A 19,175-nucleotide genomic window follows, 5' to 3' on the forward strand; every position below is an offset into this window, starting at 1 on the left:
CTAAATATTCGAGACGCAATGTCTCCTTTCTAGGTCAGCGCCTCTGGTGATGGTGGAGAAGACTGTAATAGTTTAGTCGATCGTACGATCTCAGTGAGTACGGACGTGAGTTCGTCTCGAGTCGTACAAGTGATAGAACATAGTGCGGAGAGCTCGCGACAGTCTGGAGCCCACACCAGTCGATTGCATAAGCAGGTCACCTCCTAAGTATATTAGATTTAAGAGTAGATATTGCTTGCCCTTTATAATAATGGGCCGAATTCATTTAAAACACATTGAAAAAATGAATTGTTTAAAGTTTCAGTCGTCCGAAGGTAGCACGTTTTCCCTACTTCGAATTAATATTGGTTTTCTCAATATTCCTTCTAAGACACACTGTAACATCTCACTGTCTAATTCTATCTGCGGCTACTTCTTCCACAGTCTTCCCTAAATTGATTTAGTACAATTTATAAGTTTTAAGCTTTTAGTACAATTTTTTCCTGTGCAATAGCTTTATTACGTGCATGAATTTAAATTGCATGTAACGTGTACGTTAACTTTTAGAATAATAATAATAGTTCTCTAAAATTTGTGAAATTTTTAAACTTTGATGCGTATATTAAATTTAATAGTTTTATAACAGTTGAGTATAAAATTGTACAAATTGTAGTTACTATAATTAGCCACATTTCACATTGAGTTCTCTGATAACAAACTCTATATCTCTTGGGAATTTATATAAGGGTTTGTTTTAATTTTTTATTAGTATTTTCTTGCGAGCAGCACTGTTTGTTAATTTGCCTCAATAGAAATTTACAATCACAGAACCACACCCAAATAGCCATATAATGTTTGTGCGCAATCTATCTAATCTAGTAGTATATCTAGAAGTGATTCAACTCTGTGTGTGGCGTAGAAAATAACAGAAGAGCTATTGTATGTTTGGCGGTATAGAAAATAATTCTCGATAGTCGTTGGTTGGCGCTCTTTTGTACAACGTGCGGAGCTTTTCATTGCACACAGAGAGTAGTGGATTTATGGAGATTGTGTGTTGCTGAAGAATTTCGAGGCAATGTATTTGCCAGTTGCTTCCGAAAAGTAAGTGGATAAACACCTTATTGGGTCTGTGGAGTGCAGTAAATAGTGCTGGTGTTATACCACCTTGGTGGAATATATTTCTTGACTTGCATCTTTGCAGGTATTATTACTTTTTTTTTAAATTTTAAATAAGTGGTGCTCTTTTAGTGCGAAAGTTTTTCCACCTACAATTTTCCAATGTAATTCTATTCTCTTCCACTTTACTCTGGTTTTGGACTATAAATTTACCCAAAATTGCCTTATTCTCGATAGAAGGTTCATTAACCCAGAAAAAAAAGAAAGATTTTTAATGTAGTTTTTTTCACCCTGGCAATTGATTTTTTTTTTGGTGTGAGCTTCTCAAAAACTGTGTATTTAACGTCTCTGTGAAGTTTTAAAGAGACATCGTCATTAGTTCTGAACCATTTAGAGTGGAAAGAAGATTCTCGTCAAGTTGGTGATTATCAGTGGTGTTTCTATCATATTTATTCGTAATCTATCCGCTTGTGCTAATAAATATGGAGTTTTTTTTTCGTGTGTCGAAGAGAGGTACATTTCTGAATTTACATATTAGAAGAACAAGTTCCGGTTTCAATCCATTTCTTTTCGTGTATTTTAACGCTTAGTACCATATTAATCTCCGCAATATAACTGTGGATCTTCTCGAGAGGCATCATTTCACCAAGACTCTCTAACTAAGAAACTGATGTTGATTTTTTTTTGGAAGGTGAAAATTGGTCAGGGATTATCTCTGAGAAGTTTTATTAAAAAGAGTTATCGTTGTCTGTTCTTCTTTTTTTTCTGTTGCATTTTGGAAAGGTGCGAATCCATGTCAGTAATCGATTTAATAAAAATATGTAACGTTTTTCAATTTATTTTATACACATTTGAGGAAGGAGGAAATCACGCAAAAAGATCTCCCAATTGCATTTGATTCGTCATTGAAGAATGAAATTATAAAGAAATACTAAATGGCTGAGAGAAGTGAAAATATGTGGAACTTTCTACTTGCATGTGGGATTGTCTGTGTGTGTCTTTTTTTTTCTATATAGCATGACCGACAAAAATGATAACGTGTTTTCTTCAAAAAAAAAGAAAATTTCATGCAAATGTGTCTTATTTTTGAGAGATAAATTTTTGCTGAAGGTCTTCTTAACTCATTGAAAGTTATATGGTGATGGGTAATATAAAATAGCATACAGAGAGACAGAAATGATATCAATTTTCCCGAGGAGCATTGTCTGATGTCTTTTCTTGTGTACGGTTTTATAAGCAAAAGTGCAATTCTCTTTGAGAATCTTACAATTGGGAAGGAGAATGACCAGACAATACGAAAATTCTGTGATTTCTTTGTGCGAAAAATTGTGTCTTTAGCGATAAAATGACGATTATCTCTTTCATTTCGTTGTTTTTCTTCAGTTCTCCCAATTCTATAAAGAAATCTAAAAATTCTTTAACGTCATTGCAATATAATTTGTTTTTTTTCTGATGCTTGAGACGCTTTTCTCTTTGAGCATAATAATACTGGTGAATGCCACAGAGTTGTAAAATGCTTCAACATGCCTCAATTTCCGCTTTTATTTTTGGTGATGTCGAAGTCCCAATGGAGGAAAACCTTGAGGAATATATTTTTACTTTATTTTTCACTTCTTACCAAATAAGTGCAGTGGATTTTTTTTCTACTTCTACTTCTTGCCAGTGGAATAAATTAAAGTTGATGTTGAAATTACATAAAGACTGTATCGGAAATTATGAAATGGACAAAATATCATTGTGGCTATTCTACTAAGTTGAGGGTCCTGATTATTTTTTCTAGTTTTTCAGTGATGATTTAGGGTAGTGTGGTGGTACACGGTGGTACATTTTGAACCAACACCTATTTCGAACTCTCAAACAGATTATTGACGTATCAAATTATTTTTTTCATTGTTGAAATTATTATTTATGTTCTTTATTCTATCCAGAATAAGATTATTACCGAAATTTATTGAAAAAGAAATCTTTTTTTTATAAAGAATAGAAAAAATATAAATGAAGGTAAAATAGCACATTTCAGAACGCTATGGGGTATTTCGGAACAAACAAATTTGGGTATTTTGGAACAAAGCGTATTCATACACATAGTGTCCAACACTTGACCTTTGGTTATTGAATGACACCGATTGGAACAATCTAAGAAGTATTGCACCAGCTACTTCTCCCTGTCGGAAGTAAGTGTTGGGGACGCCAGTTCGGCATTTCAGTATACACTTGCCGGTCAATTTGGTGAAAATCGTACTTTTTTGCACACTGTATTCCATCACTGCTTTTCTCAGAGATTTCTCGCACCTGAATACTTCCACAGCTTTCTTCACATCTTCCTGACTGTATGCTTTTGCCTTTTGAAGGCTTTTTGGCATCTGAATTACAAGAAAAGCAGGAAATCCTTTGCGTTCTAAAACACACTTCAGTGTTTCATTTTCTAAATCTGCTTTTTTTTTACTGAAAAGCTAGTGAATTTCACTGAACCTGATCACTTCGAATATACAGGGTAGGTGAAAAAAATGCAACAAGATTCAGAGTTTATAACCTTCAAACCACTTGTGATAGCGGGTTCATATTTTGCATAAGTATGGTTCATTATATTGGTTATATGCTCATGGAAGCATTTCCGAAAATAGTTTGTGAAACTTCTTAAAACTATAATGGAACACAAACGGGACAATTTGGTGACAGCTATTGTTAGGGTTCTTCAAAACCTGAATGTAACTTAACTTTTCATTTTTCGAAACATATCTTGGTACAGGGATATTTGTAGCATTTTAAAATGCTTTAATGGAGCTTAAAAAAAATTGTATCATCGCTAGTCATCGTCCTTAAGGTCCTTAAAGTAGAGAAGCAAATTGAACGAAGTTTGCGTCATTTCTGCAAACAAATGATTCGTGAGACGTTTATAATATCAAACAATCATTAAACAAAAATTTTAAAAGGACCTCCTTATGAATCATTAAAAATCCCAAAAACTACAAAACCTTATCGATCCTTGGCTTGCACGTTTAAGGCCAGTTGTAAAATGTCGTCTTTTTTTGATGAGAAAATTTTTCCAGTTGACCAATTGATCAGCAAAAAAAAAATGATTGTCTCTACATTAAGGGAAAATCTTACGATAATTTAAATTTTAAACAGTCGAATTGTCACTGGAAGTCAAAGAGCACCGTATTTGAAGGCCTGGATTTCCGAGATAGCAAATTATCGATTTCCACTGGGTTTTTTGAGTTACAAAGTCAATAAGAATGCCAATGTGTATTTGAAAATTGTCCCGGAAGTCTCGGAAGGACCCATGAAGCCGCAGGCATACGAAAATTTCGGTAAACGATTTTGGTAATTGGAACAAAACTCGGAACCGTCACAGAAATCACGCGCCAAACAAGATTCTCTAAAAAGCTGTTTCGTTTTTCAATTTTCGAATAGGACTGTAGAAAATACAGTAGACTCTCTCTCAATCGGGAATATGGGACAAAATGTCATCCTATTTAGCGATAGAATTGAGCGTCAAAGCCTTTGTAAATTCCACAAAAAGCGCTCAATTATAAAGAATCACGATAAAATAGGAAGAACTACAGCGAATTTGAGCGAATTAGCTTCATAATTAAACGTGAAAATTGTCAACAAAATTTGTTACCCGATTGAAAAAGAGCCGATTGAGTGAGAGTCTACTGTAGCAAAGTGTCGATGAGCTGAAGGCAGCCCTTCATCGTAAATGGACTGGTCATTCGGAAGCCTGGCATTCGGCTGGCATAACGGTGCATTTTCTGACAAACTTAAGACCATAGTTAAGCCAAATTAAATCGTATTGAACAAAACTGATAATATTCTAAAATTTTGATGTATTTAATACCATTTTATGTTTATTTAAAAAAAAAATTAAACAAAAAATGAGGATAATACAGCGTCTTAGTTTGTTGCATTTTTTTCAGCCACCCTGTAAGGTCCAAACTTGACGACTATTTTATAAAAGTTACGTTTCAATTTCACTGGCTAAATGCTTTAAAAAGTAAAAAAAAACTTAGACTATGACTTTAAGTAACATTTTTATTATGCGTTATGAACAAGGTTGGGATGATGGGGAATCAGTGGCGCAATAGGCAAGACCGTTGACTCTTGGGCGGATCGATTCCCCGGCTCGATTCACTGTTGTGAGTTCGAGTCCCGCCCGGTGCAAAGATCTGAATGTTTAGAAAAAGACATTTTCACTGTGATATAACGTAATAAAAAAAAAAATGCACCGCCTCGCCCAACAACTCCGGGAGCATGGAAGAAGCATTCACTACACTACGGGAAGGCGCTCCTGGGCGGTCTACAATGGACTTCGCAGATTCTTCCAACACGGGATATGACATTGTAAAAATGATTACCTTGTAATAAATATCTCGATACGATTAATAATAATAACAAGGTTCTGAAACACCCCAGATTAGGTTCTGAAATATACCTCGTTCCAAAATGTACCACACTACCCTAAGTTATTGTATAATTGATTAATTTTTTCTGTTCAGATTGATTTGAAAAAATCTTCTGTTTCTTTTTCATTTTAGTGAATTACGGTTTTTCATTTTCAAATTGAGCTTTTGTGCTGAGTTTGACATCAAATCTCTAGAAAAGTGCATTACTATCTTATTACGTCGATATTATTTTCTGAGTTTGCCGCCGTCTTAGCGTTGAATATCTACCTTCGCAGCAAAACGATGGAATGTCTTTTTCACAAGATCTAATAGTAAAATTAACTTGGTTAAAATAAGATTTCTTATTAAAAATAGAAACAGAATTTATAATATTTGAATTTGTAAATGTTTAAAAAACAAATAGTCTACCAGTCTACGATGTATTCCTGGCATTCTGTTATTATAATGATTTTTGATACAGTCTTTAATTCCAAGTGTGGTGATTTTCTTGAGTATTTGATTTCTCTGTGAATAAGAAAACCATTAAGAATTGTGGTTGGGTGAGACAAAGAAGATGTATTGTATGGATTGTATGTATAGATGAAAAGTCGTCAATTTGGGTCAAAAACTCTGTGTGCTAATGAACAAAACAATGATTTTTTTTCATTGCTTAGAATTCTATTTATCATACCTTATCTAATCAATTTTCTCCGCCACAGTATATTCATAATATGAGAAAATACCGCAAGAGCCAAAAGCACACAGTAGAAAAAAAGCCTTAAACATTTTCCTTTTCAATCAGAGTATATCTTATTAAGTAGTGCTAATCACAATATTTATTGTTTAAAGTGTTGAGTGGTAGGGCAATGGTAATTTCGAGTGAAAATGATGTGCTTTTATTTATTTATTTTTTTGTTTTATATTAGTATATTCTTTTTCCTCAAGCAGCTAATAATGTATTTGTCTATAAAGAGATTTTTCATGTGCAGAATGCATTTATTTGTGGCACGATAGACCGAAAAAAGCATACAAATTGCTTTATTAACTCTCATATTTGCTTCTTCATTGGCCACAATTTTTTTTTCATTTTCCTTTTTCTTGAAGAACATCTAAACTACATTGCAATTCCACATTGATTTATGGGGAAATTTGTATTATGCAATAATGGGGGAAGTTAGAGAACTAAATTTAGGCATTCTTCCAAAAATGGATGGAATTCTAATGAGACATTTTCAATTGGCTTCAAGAGTTATAGGGAGGGATGACAAATAAATTTGTAATAATTTCCTGTAAATACACACATATATGGTACACTGAAAGAAAAGGTATGTGAGAAATGGGTGGTAAAATTTAGTCATTATCACTCAAAGATGTGTTAAATGATTGATGAGATCTCAGCAATTTTTTTTCTAGACATTTCTGAGCTATCTTTAGATTGTTTATCAATTTGCACAGAGATTTGGGTAAATTTTAAGCCATTTAGTGTTTATTAGAACTTTGGAACAACTAAATATGATGTTATTTGCGACGTTACCATTTTTTCAAGCACGTGTGTAAAATCATATGAGATTTCGTTTTCAATGCATTGACGTCTTTGGAATACTATTATAGCTTTAATTTACAAATATATTTTTACATTAGAAGCCTTACTGTATACAGGCAAAAATATTTCGTAAAATTGTTCTTAAATATTTGTAAATTCCTACTGGGAACTTACGAAATGCTTGTAAATTGTATAAGCCACAAAAGAGTTTGTTAAAGTTTGTACTTTTTCACAAACATTTTTCGTAGCGTGATCACTTGATGGGTATTTTTTTGTTCTCTTACAAGCATTTATTCGTACATATTTGTTCTTCTAACAAAACTTTACAAACAAATAACAAAATTTTACAAACACGCAGAAAGTTTATGATCATTTACGAAGAAAAGTATGAAAAAAAATTCGTTAAGTGATTGTGATACAAACAATGTTTGTGGAAAAAGTACAAACTTTTACGAACTTTTTTGTGAGTTAAACGATTTACGAGCACTTCGCAATTTTGCAATTGTAATTCTTTTTATTTCAAAGCTATATGAAGAATTTTCTGAACTAAAACTATCTAAAATCTTTATTTTTCTATAATTCCTGAACTCTTCGTTAAACATAATGACAGAGAAATAAAATAAAACATAAAATTTTGTGTCTCACATGTCTCATATCAATTTTCATTCAATAAAATGAGATCTTGATTATTACACTTTATTTTAAAAACATATTGCTATGCAGAATTTCTTTCAGTGTAGCCTCTGTATTAATGAGAATTGTTGTACATGGAAAAGTCTTAATGTGCTTTCTTATGGGGCAAAATAATTGGAGAATTAACTGTTGACCATAGAGTACTTCTCTGAGGAGTGTAGAAACGCACAAAATTGGATATATAAACTGACAAAATTGGATGTTTGCCCTCTATGTCTCTTGCAGATAGCACTGCCAGAAGCATCAACAACTGCCACGAGCAACAATTAATTCCTGACGACATCAATGAGCCCCAACCAATTAGTGCCCTCCTAACAATAATATGCAAAGAAAGTGTTTCATGTACGCCTCCTGTAGGACTTAAGTGTGTTGTTTTATCATCTGTGGACACCATGCCGGGTCAATCGACCAAAGTGCCACCGGACAGAAATCCTCCCGCCACACGCACCACCAAGTTTTCCCATCACGATACCACCACAAATGGCGTGAGGAAGCGCAGTGCTGTCGAGGATGAGGTTGCCGAGGAGGATGTGGAGGAGAAAACAATTAAAAAATGTGATAGTAGAAATGTAGATAGTGATTTTAGTGGTAGCGCTAGAGCACAAAACGACAAAACCATCAATGGGAGACACCGTGGGAGTTTGGAGAAAGTTGCAAGAAGCGACAGCCGTGTTAGTGATAAGGAGTCGCCTGCATCGCCTGCCACGGAACAGAGGTAAGGGAATTGAGTACAAATTTTACCTGACTTTCAACAGAGAGAGAGAATGTCTGAACGAGTTATTGGGCAGAGCTAGAAAGATTAAAGATTTAAGATTGCCTTTGAAGAAATTTTGGAATTTTAAAAATTTATTTCGAGTTAATTCTTAAATCATTTTGAGATAAACTTATGCCCTAGACACACTTACGACTTAAGCCAGGAGACGACTTAGTGGAAAATGATGGAAATATGTTTAAACCATTATTTCTAATATAATTACGCTAAGCCTTTTCTCGGCTAATCTTCAGGTCTGTCAAGGCCCTTACAGATCTATACAAAGTTATAGTATTTTTAGATTTTCATTTAAAAAATATTTAATAAAAATAATTAAGACACTTTTGAGTCTTCACGTATTTCCGGGACATGAGCCTTTTTTCTTGAGTAAGGTCGTTAGTTTTATATGTAATCATTATATCCTTACATTATTTCCAAAAACAGAAATTCCTAGAAGGATTTCATGTCTGTCACAATTTTAAGATTAAAGTTGTAGACTTGCAGACATAGGACTCTATTCTTCGAATAAAGATAAAACAGGGATAACAATTAAATGGGATAATAGAGGTTAGGTATTCTAAAAAAAAGTTTTCAAAATAAAGTTATTAATAAATATCTTTGTTTTTGGCTTAGATAAAAGTATTTCAGGATTTGCTATTCTACACTTAAGATTTCAAGTCGGTTTTAACCTCAATAGACTTTATTTTTCTCAAAATATAAAAGATAGTCTTGTTGGTTAAATTAAAAAAAAACTTTACTAATATGAAATGAATTAATTTCTTACGAATCAATAATGAATAAATACTTTTGAACGCTTTAGCTTTATTTAATAAAAAAGAAAATAATAAAATTAATTTACTTTTACTAGAAATTATATTGACTAGTTCTATATTTCAAGTCAGATATTTCTTGTACAAAGGATTTATTCGGAATTTACTGGCAATGATGATATTGGAATTTGAAAACAGTTGAATACATAGTATTATGAAACTGTTTTCATTCCATGCAATTGATATTAAATTAGTAAAAATAATGTTATAAAAGAAAAGATTGTGTAGGGTCTCATCCTAATAAAGACATAAGATTCTCTACAATTCAATTATGGAATTATGGAATTAATATGGAATTTTTATCAGAATTGGAATTTAGATTGTCGGGTAGACTAAGGGGCTCAAAAGAGCCTAGATGTCTGATCACCTGCGAACTCATACACTCCGTTTTTTTTTTATCCATCTTAACTAGTCATGTTTTATAGATAGATAGATGTTTTTATTGAAGGGTTCCAAGCCCTTCATTAAAAACCTCCTTTTAATTTTTTTTCTTTTTAAAAATAACTGGATGTGTTGAATCCTTTCCAATTGTTTGAAATCAGGCTCCGACAAATATTCGTGTTCTATTCACTTTTTATTTGTTCTGAAAATCCTAATGATGAAAGGGTTACATGGGCAAAAAAACTTAAAAAAAAAGATGCATATTTTCTGAAATTTTCATTTAAAAATTTCAAAAATTCAATCGTTCGGTCCTGATTTCCGGGGACGTTTCCGGAACTTAACTCTTTCCGGACCGCAGCATATGCTGCAAGCCAATATCATCATTTTTTAATCAAAAAATATCTAAGCTCAGGAATTTATTGCAGTCCTACAAAAAATATCTTATATTTGGACATCCTTATAGTTTGTAATCATCCACAAGAATTGGATTTTTATCAGTACTGAATAATTAAAAAACATTGATTTTCACAGAACATTCATATGCTGCTTTGGGTACTCAGAGTCCCAAAAGAGACGAAAGAGTTAACTTATTTTGCGGTGAATAAGAATACTCAGAGTTAAATCATCTGAAGTCAAAATACTAAATATTTTCTGTTAGTTGATGAGTTGAACTCGTATTTGAAGGATGTTTTTTTTTGAAAAAAAAAATGGAAATTGGATCTTCAAAAAATTAAAAAAAAAATACCGCTTTCGTCGTATTTTATTCCATGTTTAGTCTTGTAAGGTAAGTTGTGATCAAGGCAATAAAAATTCACTGTTTAGGTACGAGTTTAACTCATCAGCTAACAGGAAATATTTAGTTTATAGACGTCAGATGAACTTACTCAAAGTAATTTTGTCTACCGCAAAGTATTTTGTTTTTTTTTTTATCAAAAATCGTTTCCAAAAACCAGGGCCCAACAGCTGAATCTTTAAGATTTTTAAATAACAATTTCACAAAATATAGTTTAAATGTTGTATTTTTTTATCCTTAAGAGGTTGAATTAAATTATTTTTTACTATTTTGAAGAAAATGTATAGAAAATAGGCTGTTTTTTCAGTCTATGTGACCGAGACTGAGATGAGATAAAACGTTCTTTTGATTAATTCTTGTTGCAGAAATCTACAGAATCTTCCAGTATTCCTTTTAATCTTGGAACTGGAACTTTCTTTTACATGAAATTTGCATGGCTATTTTGTTCATTTTGCGTTTGAAGGCGTTAAAATCGAGTGCGATACATATTAGACATATTGTATTTCCATCTTACACTGTCAAAGAAACGTTTTACAGTTTTTAAAGAAATTATGGACAATCAGAAACTGTGCTCCAATCATATTGGCAATTATTTAGCCTGTTGAATTTTAGACGCTAAAGTCTCAATGACAGTTTGGATATTGAAATATTTATTTGAATTAACCTTCTATCAGATAAGACCGACTCAAGACGGTCATTCTGTAAATCGCATTTACTGCGATAATTATTACTTATTCAAAGTTAAAATATCTACAGTGTTCTCAGTTATAGTGTTACTTGAAACAAAAATGACCGTCTCCAGACGGTCTTTACCTTTTCTCATCTAACGCCCAAACGAAACGATATAATAAAGAACGGATTTTTTTTTGAGTTTAGTGGACCATTAATTTACACTATACAAAATTATTTAACTACTTTTTTGCATATTAAAGAAAATACTGTTAGAGGGTTAATTAAATTTTTAATCCAAGATCATAGAATATGAAATCTTTAAATAAGGGTTGAAGAAACACCTGTTTTGCAGAGAACACTCATGGGCAATTTCGACAAATTATTGAAATTTATTTAACATATTTATTGAAATGCGCGGAATATGACGTTTTCATATCCCAAATGGTACAAAATCTCGTATAAATATTATTTCTATTTTTATTGACAGTTGATTAAGTTTTTTTTTAATTAATAGATTTGTTTCTTACAACGTTCAAAATGTAATAAATATATAAGGTAAAATGCCCCCGAGTCGACCGGTTCCTCGACTCGACCGGTTCCTCGACTCGACCGGTGGTCAATATTTGAATGTTTGATGGTGAATTTCTATCAAATTGTCACTGATTCGTATTTATTTAGTGAATAATTGATCTATTAATGTTTGATCATACGCCAAATATTAGTGCAAATATAAATAAATAAATAACTCTACCGGTCGAATTAAAGAACCGGTCGACTTGAGGGCACTTTACCTTATATCAATAAATCTTTGTATGTAGATAAATATCATCTGTCATAGTTTAAAATTATAAAAAAGTAAAAATATCGTTTTTGCAAAAAGAATTGTTTTGTAAAATAATTCAAACAGCACTTCTGAAATATTTAATGATTAATTCGTGATTAGGCATTATAAACTATGTGAATTTTAGCAAAGACTCATTTGGCCATTACTTCTATGACACAAACCTAATGTGAGAAAAAAATTCTTCAAAAGGAAAAAAATGTTTTGTCGTTTAGTTTTATGTAATTTGTAATGAATAGGAATAAAAAACCATTCTTTTTCTTTAATCTTTAGACAAGAAAAGTATTAATTAAAATAGAAATTGTGGTAAATTAAAATAGAAAATTTCTCGCTTCGCGGAAAGTCATGCAAAATTTTTGCTAAAAATGGCGAACGGAAAATACGACATCCCGTCGAATTTCTTAAAATTGACCTCCATCCTCTTTCCTGCTTTGAATTTTGATTGCTAAATCGTGTTCTTAGATAGTTACTCAATCTGAATCAAAAGAGTTTGTAATTAATTAATGTACAGAATATATTTTTTTTTAATCATGAACTATACTCACTATACTTTACACTTCGGACTTTAATTGATATTGCTACTTTCTGAGGCATAAACCTTGAAAATCCCAAAAGGGAATACATATCAGTGGCGGTTGATTTTAATAATCCCGAAAAGTAAACAAATTTCATTTGCTATCTTATCAAAGAAATAAAAACACGTCAATAACTATGATTTCCCCGCATTCTCAACTCAGATAACTAATTGTTTTTTCTCTCCCAATATTTTATTAGATACATATCGAGATCTAATCGTGGAACACCCGTTGTGCGAAATCAAAGTAAGACATATTATTTTGCCACACTTTCAATTGATATTTATCGTGTTTGTTGCTATTTCAAAATAGTACGTGATTTGTTATCATGTGGAAATCCTACAATTGCAGCACCATGTAATCCTGGGAGTCGTCCAATGGTCACGGAAGCTCATGGTGGCGTCCACGTTTCACCCACGACGACTGCGAAAAATGCGCCAAAAGTGGTCAAAGTGGCGGCGAGTGTCGCAATATCATCATCAGGTGAGTCATCGTCAACAGGTACGACGAAAAAATCGATTAAGACACCACCAGATCATCAACCGGTTCGAACAACGAAAGCGTCAAGGTTGCGAGCAGCTGCTCTAGGTTTGTGTACTTATCTGGATTGTTTTTTAAATTTCCTGGCCGGAATTTGATTTATTCCATTGTGTGTGTTTGTAGACAAGAAGAAGGAATCGAGTGCATCACCACCAACACCAGGGAGAAAGATTGGAGTGAGTGGCAAGGGAACGGGAAAGAGATTGGTGCCCTCAATTGCAGTGTCTGTCAATCAGACACTCAAGGAATTGACAGTGGAGGGTGTACCTAAGTATCCGGTAGAGTCTCCTGATTCCGACTTAATGAGTAGTTCCTTTACCTTCTCCTCACCCGGAATGAGATCTTCCACGATGATTGGGGAAGTGAATGCGATTGATTGTTCACCAAGACCTCCAGAACTGAGTCCTATAAGGAAGGTAAGGGTATTTTTTGTGATATAAATAACACTGTGCAACAATATTGAACTTTTTTTTGTCCCTGGGTTGTCATGCTATTTTTTCTATTGCTACACTGAGAGAAATCCGAAAAAGTTAAAATAACATTCCAGAAATGTTAATTTTACCCTGCAGTATTAATCCGAAATCGGTATAAATATTACCCTTTTTAGGTGTATTGGGGGTTAAATTTAACCTTTTTCATGCTAATTTTACCCTTAAAAAGGTGTAAAATTAACATTAAAAATGTTGATATATTTTTGCACCTAAAAATGTTATAGTTATGAGGAAAAAAGGTTAATCGCACCCTCTTTTTTCTCTCAGTGTAGGGTCAAATGAATTACGAAAATACTTATCAATTTGATTTCATTTGGATTTTGCGCCTGGAATCTAGGCAAAACCGTTTTTGCCGGTTTTTGATACTTGGGTTCCTATATCTCCGATTCTGATGAACTGATTTATTTCTTACTTTGGAACAATTTGTTGTCCTTTACATGCCCGATAAATTCTCTGAACAGATGAAGTTCGTACAACTGACACCAGGGGCGCTGTAGTCTCATAAATGTCAGAAAACATGGAAAAATCGAACTTTTTAGCAACTTTGATCCAAAATATCTCGAAAGCTAGGACTGTCCCTAACAATCTGTTTTGTGGGTTTGATAGAGAATTTAATCAGCTACATTTTCGTCCATGTACAACTTTTCTCTCAAATTGTTTTTTAACCTCGATATTGAGGGCCGAAATTACACCCAAAGTGGCCGAAATTACACCCAAAGTGGACGAAATTTGGCACACTTACCCTATCTCAATATCTCAGCTTTTAAATCATTTTATAAAGTTTTTCTCAAGATAACTTACAGTATATTAGTGCCACTTTTATTATTTTCACTCAAAAGTATCGCATTCGGAGCTCATTTTTAAGAAAAATAATGCTGAACTGAAAATTTCGTCTCCTGAAAAGTCGTTAAAAGGAAATTACGACAAATGCTGATTTAACTGACGATAGGCACTCAAGTATCAAAAAACGGCAAAAACGGTTTTTTCCTAAATACCAGGCGCAAAATCCAAATGAAATCAAAATGATAAGTATTTTCGTAAATCATTTGACCCTGGCAATAGAAAAAATAGCATGAGAACCCAGGGACAAAATCATCGTTGCACAGTGTAATAGGCAGTGATTAATTTGTTCTACTGTGCATCAGTCTGCTTCGCCAAAAGACAAGGAAAAAGACAAATCATCGAAGAGAAAGTCAAATCTCAATAGAGCATTGACAGAGGAAGCTACACCGGACGATGGTGTTGAGTTTAGACGCAGGAAGCGTCGTGAATTGGGTGCATTGAGATTTCAGTCGAATATTGAAGTGGCTAGGATGCCACAGAAGACAGAAGAGGGTGGATCTGGTGAGAAGAGACGCTCAGCAACGGTTAGCCCAAGGCACTACCTAAGGCAGCCGGGAAGTGTACGTTCGAGTGAATTGAGGGTATCCAGCGATGGTGAGTGCAATTTCACACGATTTAATCAACCCCTGAGATCTCCGACCATCGAAAAGGGGACTCAGGGAGTTTCTAGGAGCAGAGTTGTGCCATATGCTCACTCAAGTCGGGACTCAGACAGTGATTACATGCGGAAAAATAGGAAATTATCCGAGGTGGAACAGAAAATGAATGCAATGAAGAAGAGGACAAGGAATGATTTGGCAGCTATTAAGAAGCTCGCTGCACTGGACAGTTCTAAAACTTCCGGAACGAGTGAAAATGCGGGATGTGTGGAAATATCACCGATTAATAACAATCACCATGAATTGGAAAAAGATCCCAATGACAATGCTCAGTTTTCTGAGTATCAACCGAATGAGGACAATAATGGTGTGGAAATTCGGAGGAAAAGTGCTGAAGAATCCCAACCACCAAATCAACTTGTGTCCATTCTGAAGAAGAAGGATAGTGAATCTGGAGCTGGATCCAGCAATGTTTCCCCAGTGACATTTTCATCGAGTGTCGTTGATACTCCAACAAGGAATAGCTTTCGCCAGGGGATTCTCAAGAAGCGCTCCTCACTCGATGAGAGTCGCTACAGCCGGAGCCATTCGCCGGACGAGAAAAGTGCCCTGGCAAAGAATCTCCGACGAAATAGTCTGGAAGAAATTCAGCATGGCATACTCAAGTCTACGAGTTATGAGCGTGAGGCAGAATCACTGCAGCCAATGGAACCGCATGGGATACTAAAGAAGAAAGATTCCACATCGACTCCGTGTGAGACACCAAAACACGTGTCAATTTCCCAGGCTGTTATCCTGGCAGCAGCTGAACTCTGCAAAGACATTCACAATTCCTGCGAGAATCCCGAAGTCAGGCCAATCCTCAAGACTGATAGTTTTGCCAGAAGTGCCCCTAAGCCCATTCTCAAAAAGAAATACTCATCGGAAACGGAAGAGATTCGCCCCATACTCAAATCCAGTCGGAAGAGTAGTCGAGAAGAGAATTCAGACACTGATACTGAATGTGTTAAGTCAATTCTCAAAACTGATTCACCCTTCAAGAGATTCTCAAATCCAGATACATCTGTTGATAAGTCCAATGCTGTTCTGCTGAGGAGTCGTTCCTTTGAGAATCCCGAAATCTATCCCAGTGATGTGAGTCCTAGTGAATCTGGGGAACAGCCATTGGTTTCAGTGGCTGAGAGAGTGAAGAATATGGAGACATTCCTCAAGCAGTCTTCCATGGGAGCTGTGCCAAAGCTAACGGCCAGTTCCAGAAGAGATATCTACAAGAATCGCTTCAAAACACAACCTGTGACAGTTGATGAAATATCCAGGTAAGTTTATTTTCTTATATTTAACCCTTTAAGGACGATAGGAACACCGGTGTCCCATAAAGAAAATAATTTTTCCTGACTACCTAAAGTTACTATTTTCTTATGTTTGTACGTTATTGCAAAATAGAAGGTTGAAGGAATCTAGGATATTTTTTGGAAGTCTCCAGCTATTTGCGATATAGTAAATTTTTAAGTTCAAAAATGACGAATTTTTAAATTCTCATAATCAAAATTAATTTTAAATATTTTTTATACTTCCAATTTTTTTTTTAAGCAAAACCGTTTTAGGAAAAGAAACTACAATACTCAAACATTATATTTTTCATTAGATTGAAAATTATCATTCATTAGTATGACCAGAAAAATTACCTAAATTTTTAGGCTATTTTTGTCCCTATTGTTCATAGAGACAAAAAATACACCAAATCAGACTCTTTTGGGTTTTCGAAGGCCAGATATAAGACCTTTCACTGGTTTTGTTCATTGGTTTAATTTTTATTGCTGATTTTCGGTCTGCAAAAACTGTCTCGTCGTTAAAGGGGTAATTACAAAATTTATCATAAATAATATTTACAAAGCTTCTGATCTTACACACTCTCAAGCCAGGGAAACCTGTTTTTTACCGGAAAGTTAAAAAGCATTTTTTAAGACTATCGCCATTTTAGTTTGGTTACCGACTTTCTTAGCAAATCGATAGTAAATTTATTTCTCTGTATTAGATCGGTCAATTGCTTTGTTAAATTCCTAATCGAAAATTAATGTACATTCAGAGATAAGTTCTTTAGAAACAATAAACAAAAAGATTTAAGGTAAAAAAAAAAAATATTACACTGTGCAACAATTTTTTTTGCAACAAAACTATTGCTAGGGTCAAATGATTTACGAAAATACTTATAATTTGAATTTCATTTTGTTTTTCCGCCTGGAATGTAGGCAAAACCGTTTTTTAATACTTAGGTACCTATAAGCTAATTCAAAACCTGCTCCAAATGGCAATTTTTCGCTATTCCAAATGGAAACGTCATTGTTTTCATGATAAATACAGTACTAAATTTGCTATAGGGGAGACTGGGGCAAAAAGACACAAATCTAACATTTCAAAATTCAATATCTTCCAAGATAAATAAGATAGCGGCTTAAAATTTTTACCACAAACCTTCCATAAACCTTCTTCGATATTGTATGTTTCTTCGAATTCGAACAAGGAATTTAGAAAATAAAAAATATCAAAATTTTTAGCCCTATTTTTAAAATATTTTCCTTGAAGAATATATCAATTATTACCAACTTATTCAAAATTTATGCACTGATGATTATTTTCTAAATGACTTGGATTCTTTGAATACGAAGCCACTATCTATTTTAGAATTTTACAAATTTGACCTTAAATTTGACCTAAATCCGTAAATTTGACCTGAAGTGAGATTTGCCTTGTGAATTAGATTTTTCGTGTGAAAAATGGAAAATTTTATAAGACATTTACCAGTGAGGTGATACTCCTTATTTTGGACAGGTGTTTTTTTTTCTCGAAATGTTATAAATTTTTAGCTTTTGTTATCACAAGGTTGTATAAAGGCCTGGAGAAACAAAGGAGCATCATCTCTATGAACGAGATGTAGTGAGAAAAGCCTTAAAAGGCTCCCGGAAAGGGCAGGGAATGAGCGAATCCGCGCGTACTTGGAGTACCGAAGTCAACTCACTTTAATTATATCATTCATTAAGTTTCCGGGCTTCTTGTGATTTTTTACGGTTCCCTTACATAAACAGGAAAAGAACTTGGTAAGATTGGTTCTTGAAATGGAGAACAATAAGCATCCTATTGAGGTGGTGGATTAGTTGTCCAAAATTACAACCAAAGTGTCAAATTTGCAACCAAGTTGTCCAAAATTTGAGTCAAATTCAGCTCTACATGTCAATTCATTTTTAAATGTTTTAAGATTAATTTTAGTAACAACAAAGACGATAAACAGCTTGCCAAGTTTCTAAATAACACTTCTGAAAAGAGAGTAACAAAAAAATCATTTAGGGTGGAATAACCGGCTATCGTTATGTTTAGGAAAAAATTAAATTCATTTAATCATAACTTTTGAATCCTTGTTACAAGATAAGTCAAATTTGACACAAAGTTACTTAGATGTATTGGCTCTAGATACGTGAAAACAATAATCCTAGAACATAATGCTGGACTACTTAAAAAACTGATTTTTATTAATAATGCAAAAATAACCATTTCGTCGCCACTTTTTACCACTTTTCGCCAGTTTTGTAAAATTTGTAACCACTTCTCGCCACCCACTTGAAAAGAACCACACTCGGTTATTTTAGGCAATGCTATGAAAAGAATACATTCACCATTTCTCTTTCCTTGTGATCACTTTATTATTGCTCTCTTTAAATGATTTTTCTTCACTTTTATTTGAGAACTCAAATTATGGGGCTTTTGCAGAAAGTAAAGAATGCAGATTTGACAACTGAGAATGTACGAAGTGAAGTTAGCGTCGCCTATTGAACAGAGATGGCGACAGGTGGTAAAATCAATTCCAGAATATTACCACTTCTCGCCATGCCTCATTTTTATACAAAAATTATATAAAATGAAATATTAATTGACTAAATACAAATTTTATGTATTCCACAAGTGCAATTAAATATTCAATAGACAAATTATTTACCCAAATAGGTATTTTTGGCCTGATGAAAATTTGGCGACACTTAGTACATTTGGTAAGAGATGTTGGATTCGATGCACTTGCTTAAAATATTGCTCTAAAAAGTGATCAAAATCGTGAATCCAAAACGAATAATTATTATTTTTCGATTCTATGCG

The 19,175-nt window shown here is 33.7% G+C and overlaps 1 protein-coding gene across 1 annotated transcript in view; it reads left to right on the forward strand.

The window, feature by feature from the left end:
* LOC129801024 (uncharacterized) overlaps positions 1-19,175 on the forward strand; it is a 120,486-nt gene that overhangs the window by 40,244 nt on the left and 61,067 nt on the right. Inside the window, exons 3-8 of the mRNA XM_055845780.1 lie at positions 1,522-1,608; positions 7,942-8,431; positions 12,759-12,805; positions 12,911-13,147; positions 13,223-13,515; positions 14,736-16,348. Coding sequence (XP_055701755.1) covers positions 1,522-1,608; positions 7,942-8,431; positions 12,759-12,805; positions 12,911-13,147; positions 13,223-13,515; positions 14,736-16,348 — 2,767 coding nt within the window. The remainder of the gene's footprint in view (positions 1-1,521; positions 1,609-7,941; positions 8,432-12,758; positions 12,806-12,910; positions 13,148-13,222; positions 13,516-14,735; positions 16,349-19,175) is intronic.

This window comes from Phlebotomus papatasi, chromosome 2 (assembly GCF_024763615.1).
Source record: "Phlebotomus papatasi isolate M1 chromosome 2, Ppap_2.1, whole genome shotgun sequence".
Classification (NCBI taxonomy): domain Eukaryota; kingdom Metazoa; phylum Arthropoda; class Insecta; order Diptera; family Psychodidae; genus Phlebotomus; species Phlebotomus papatasi.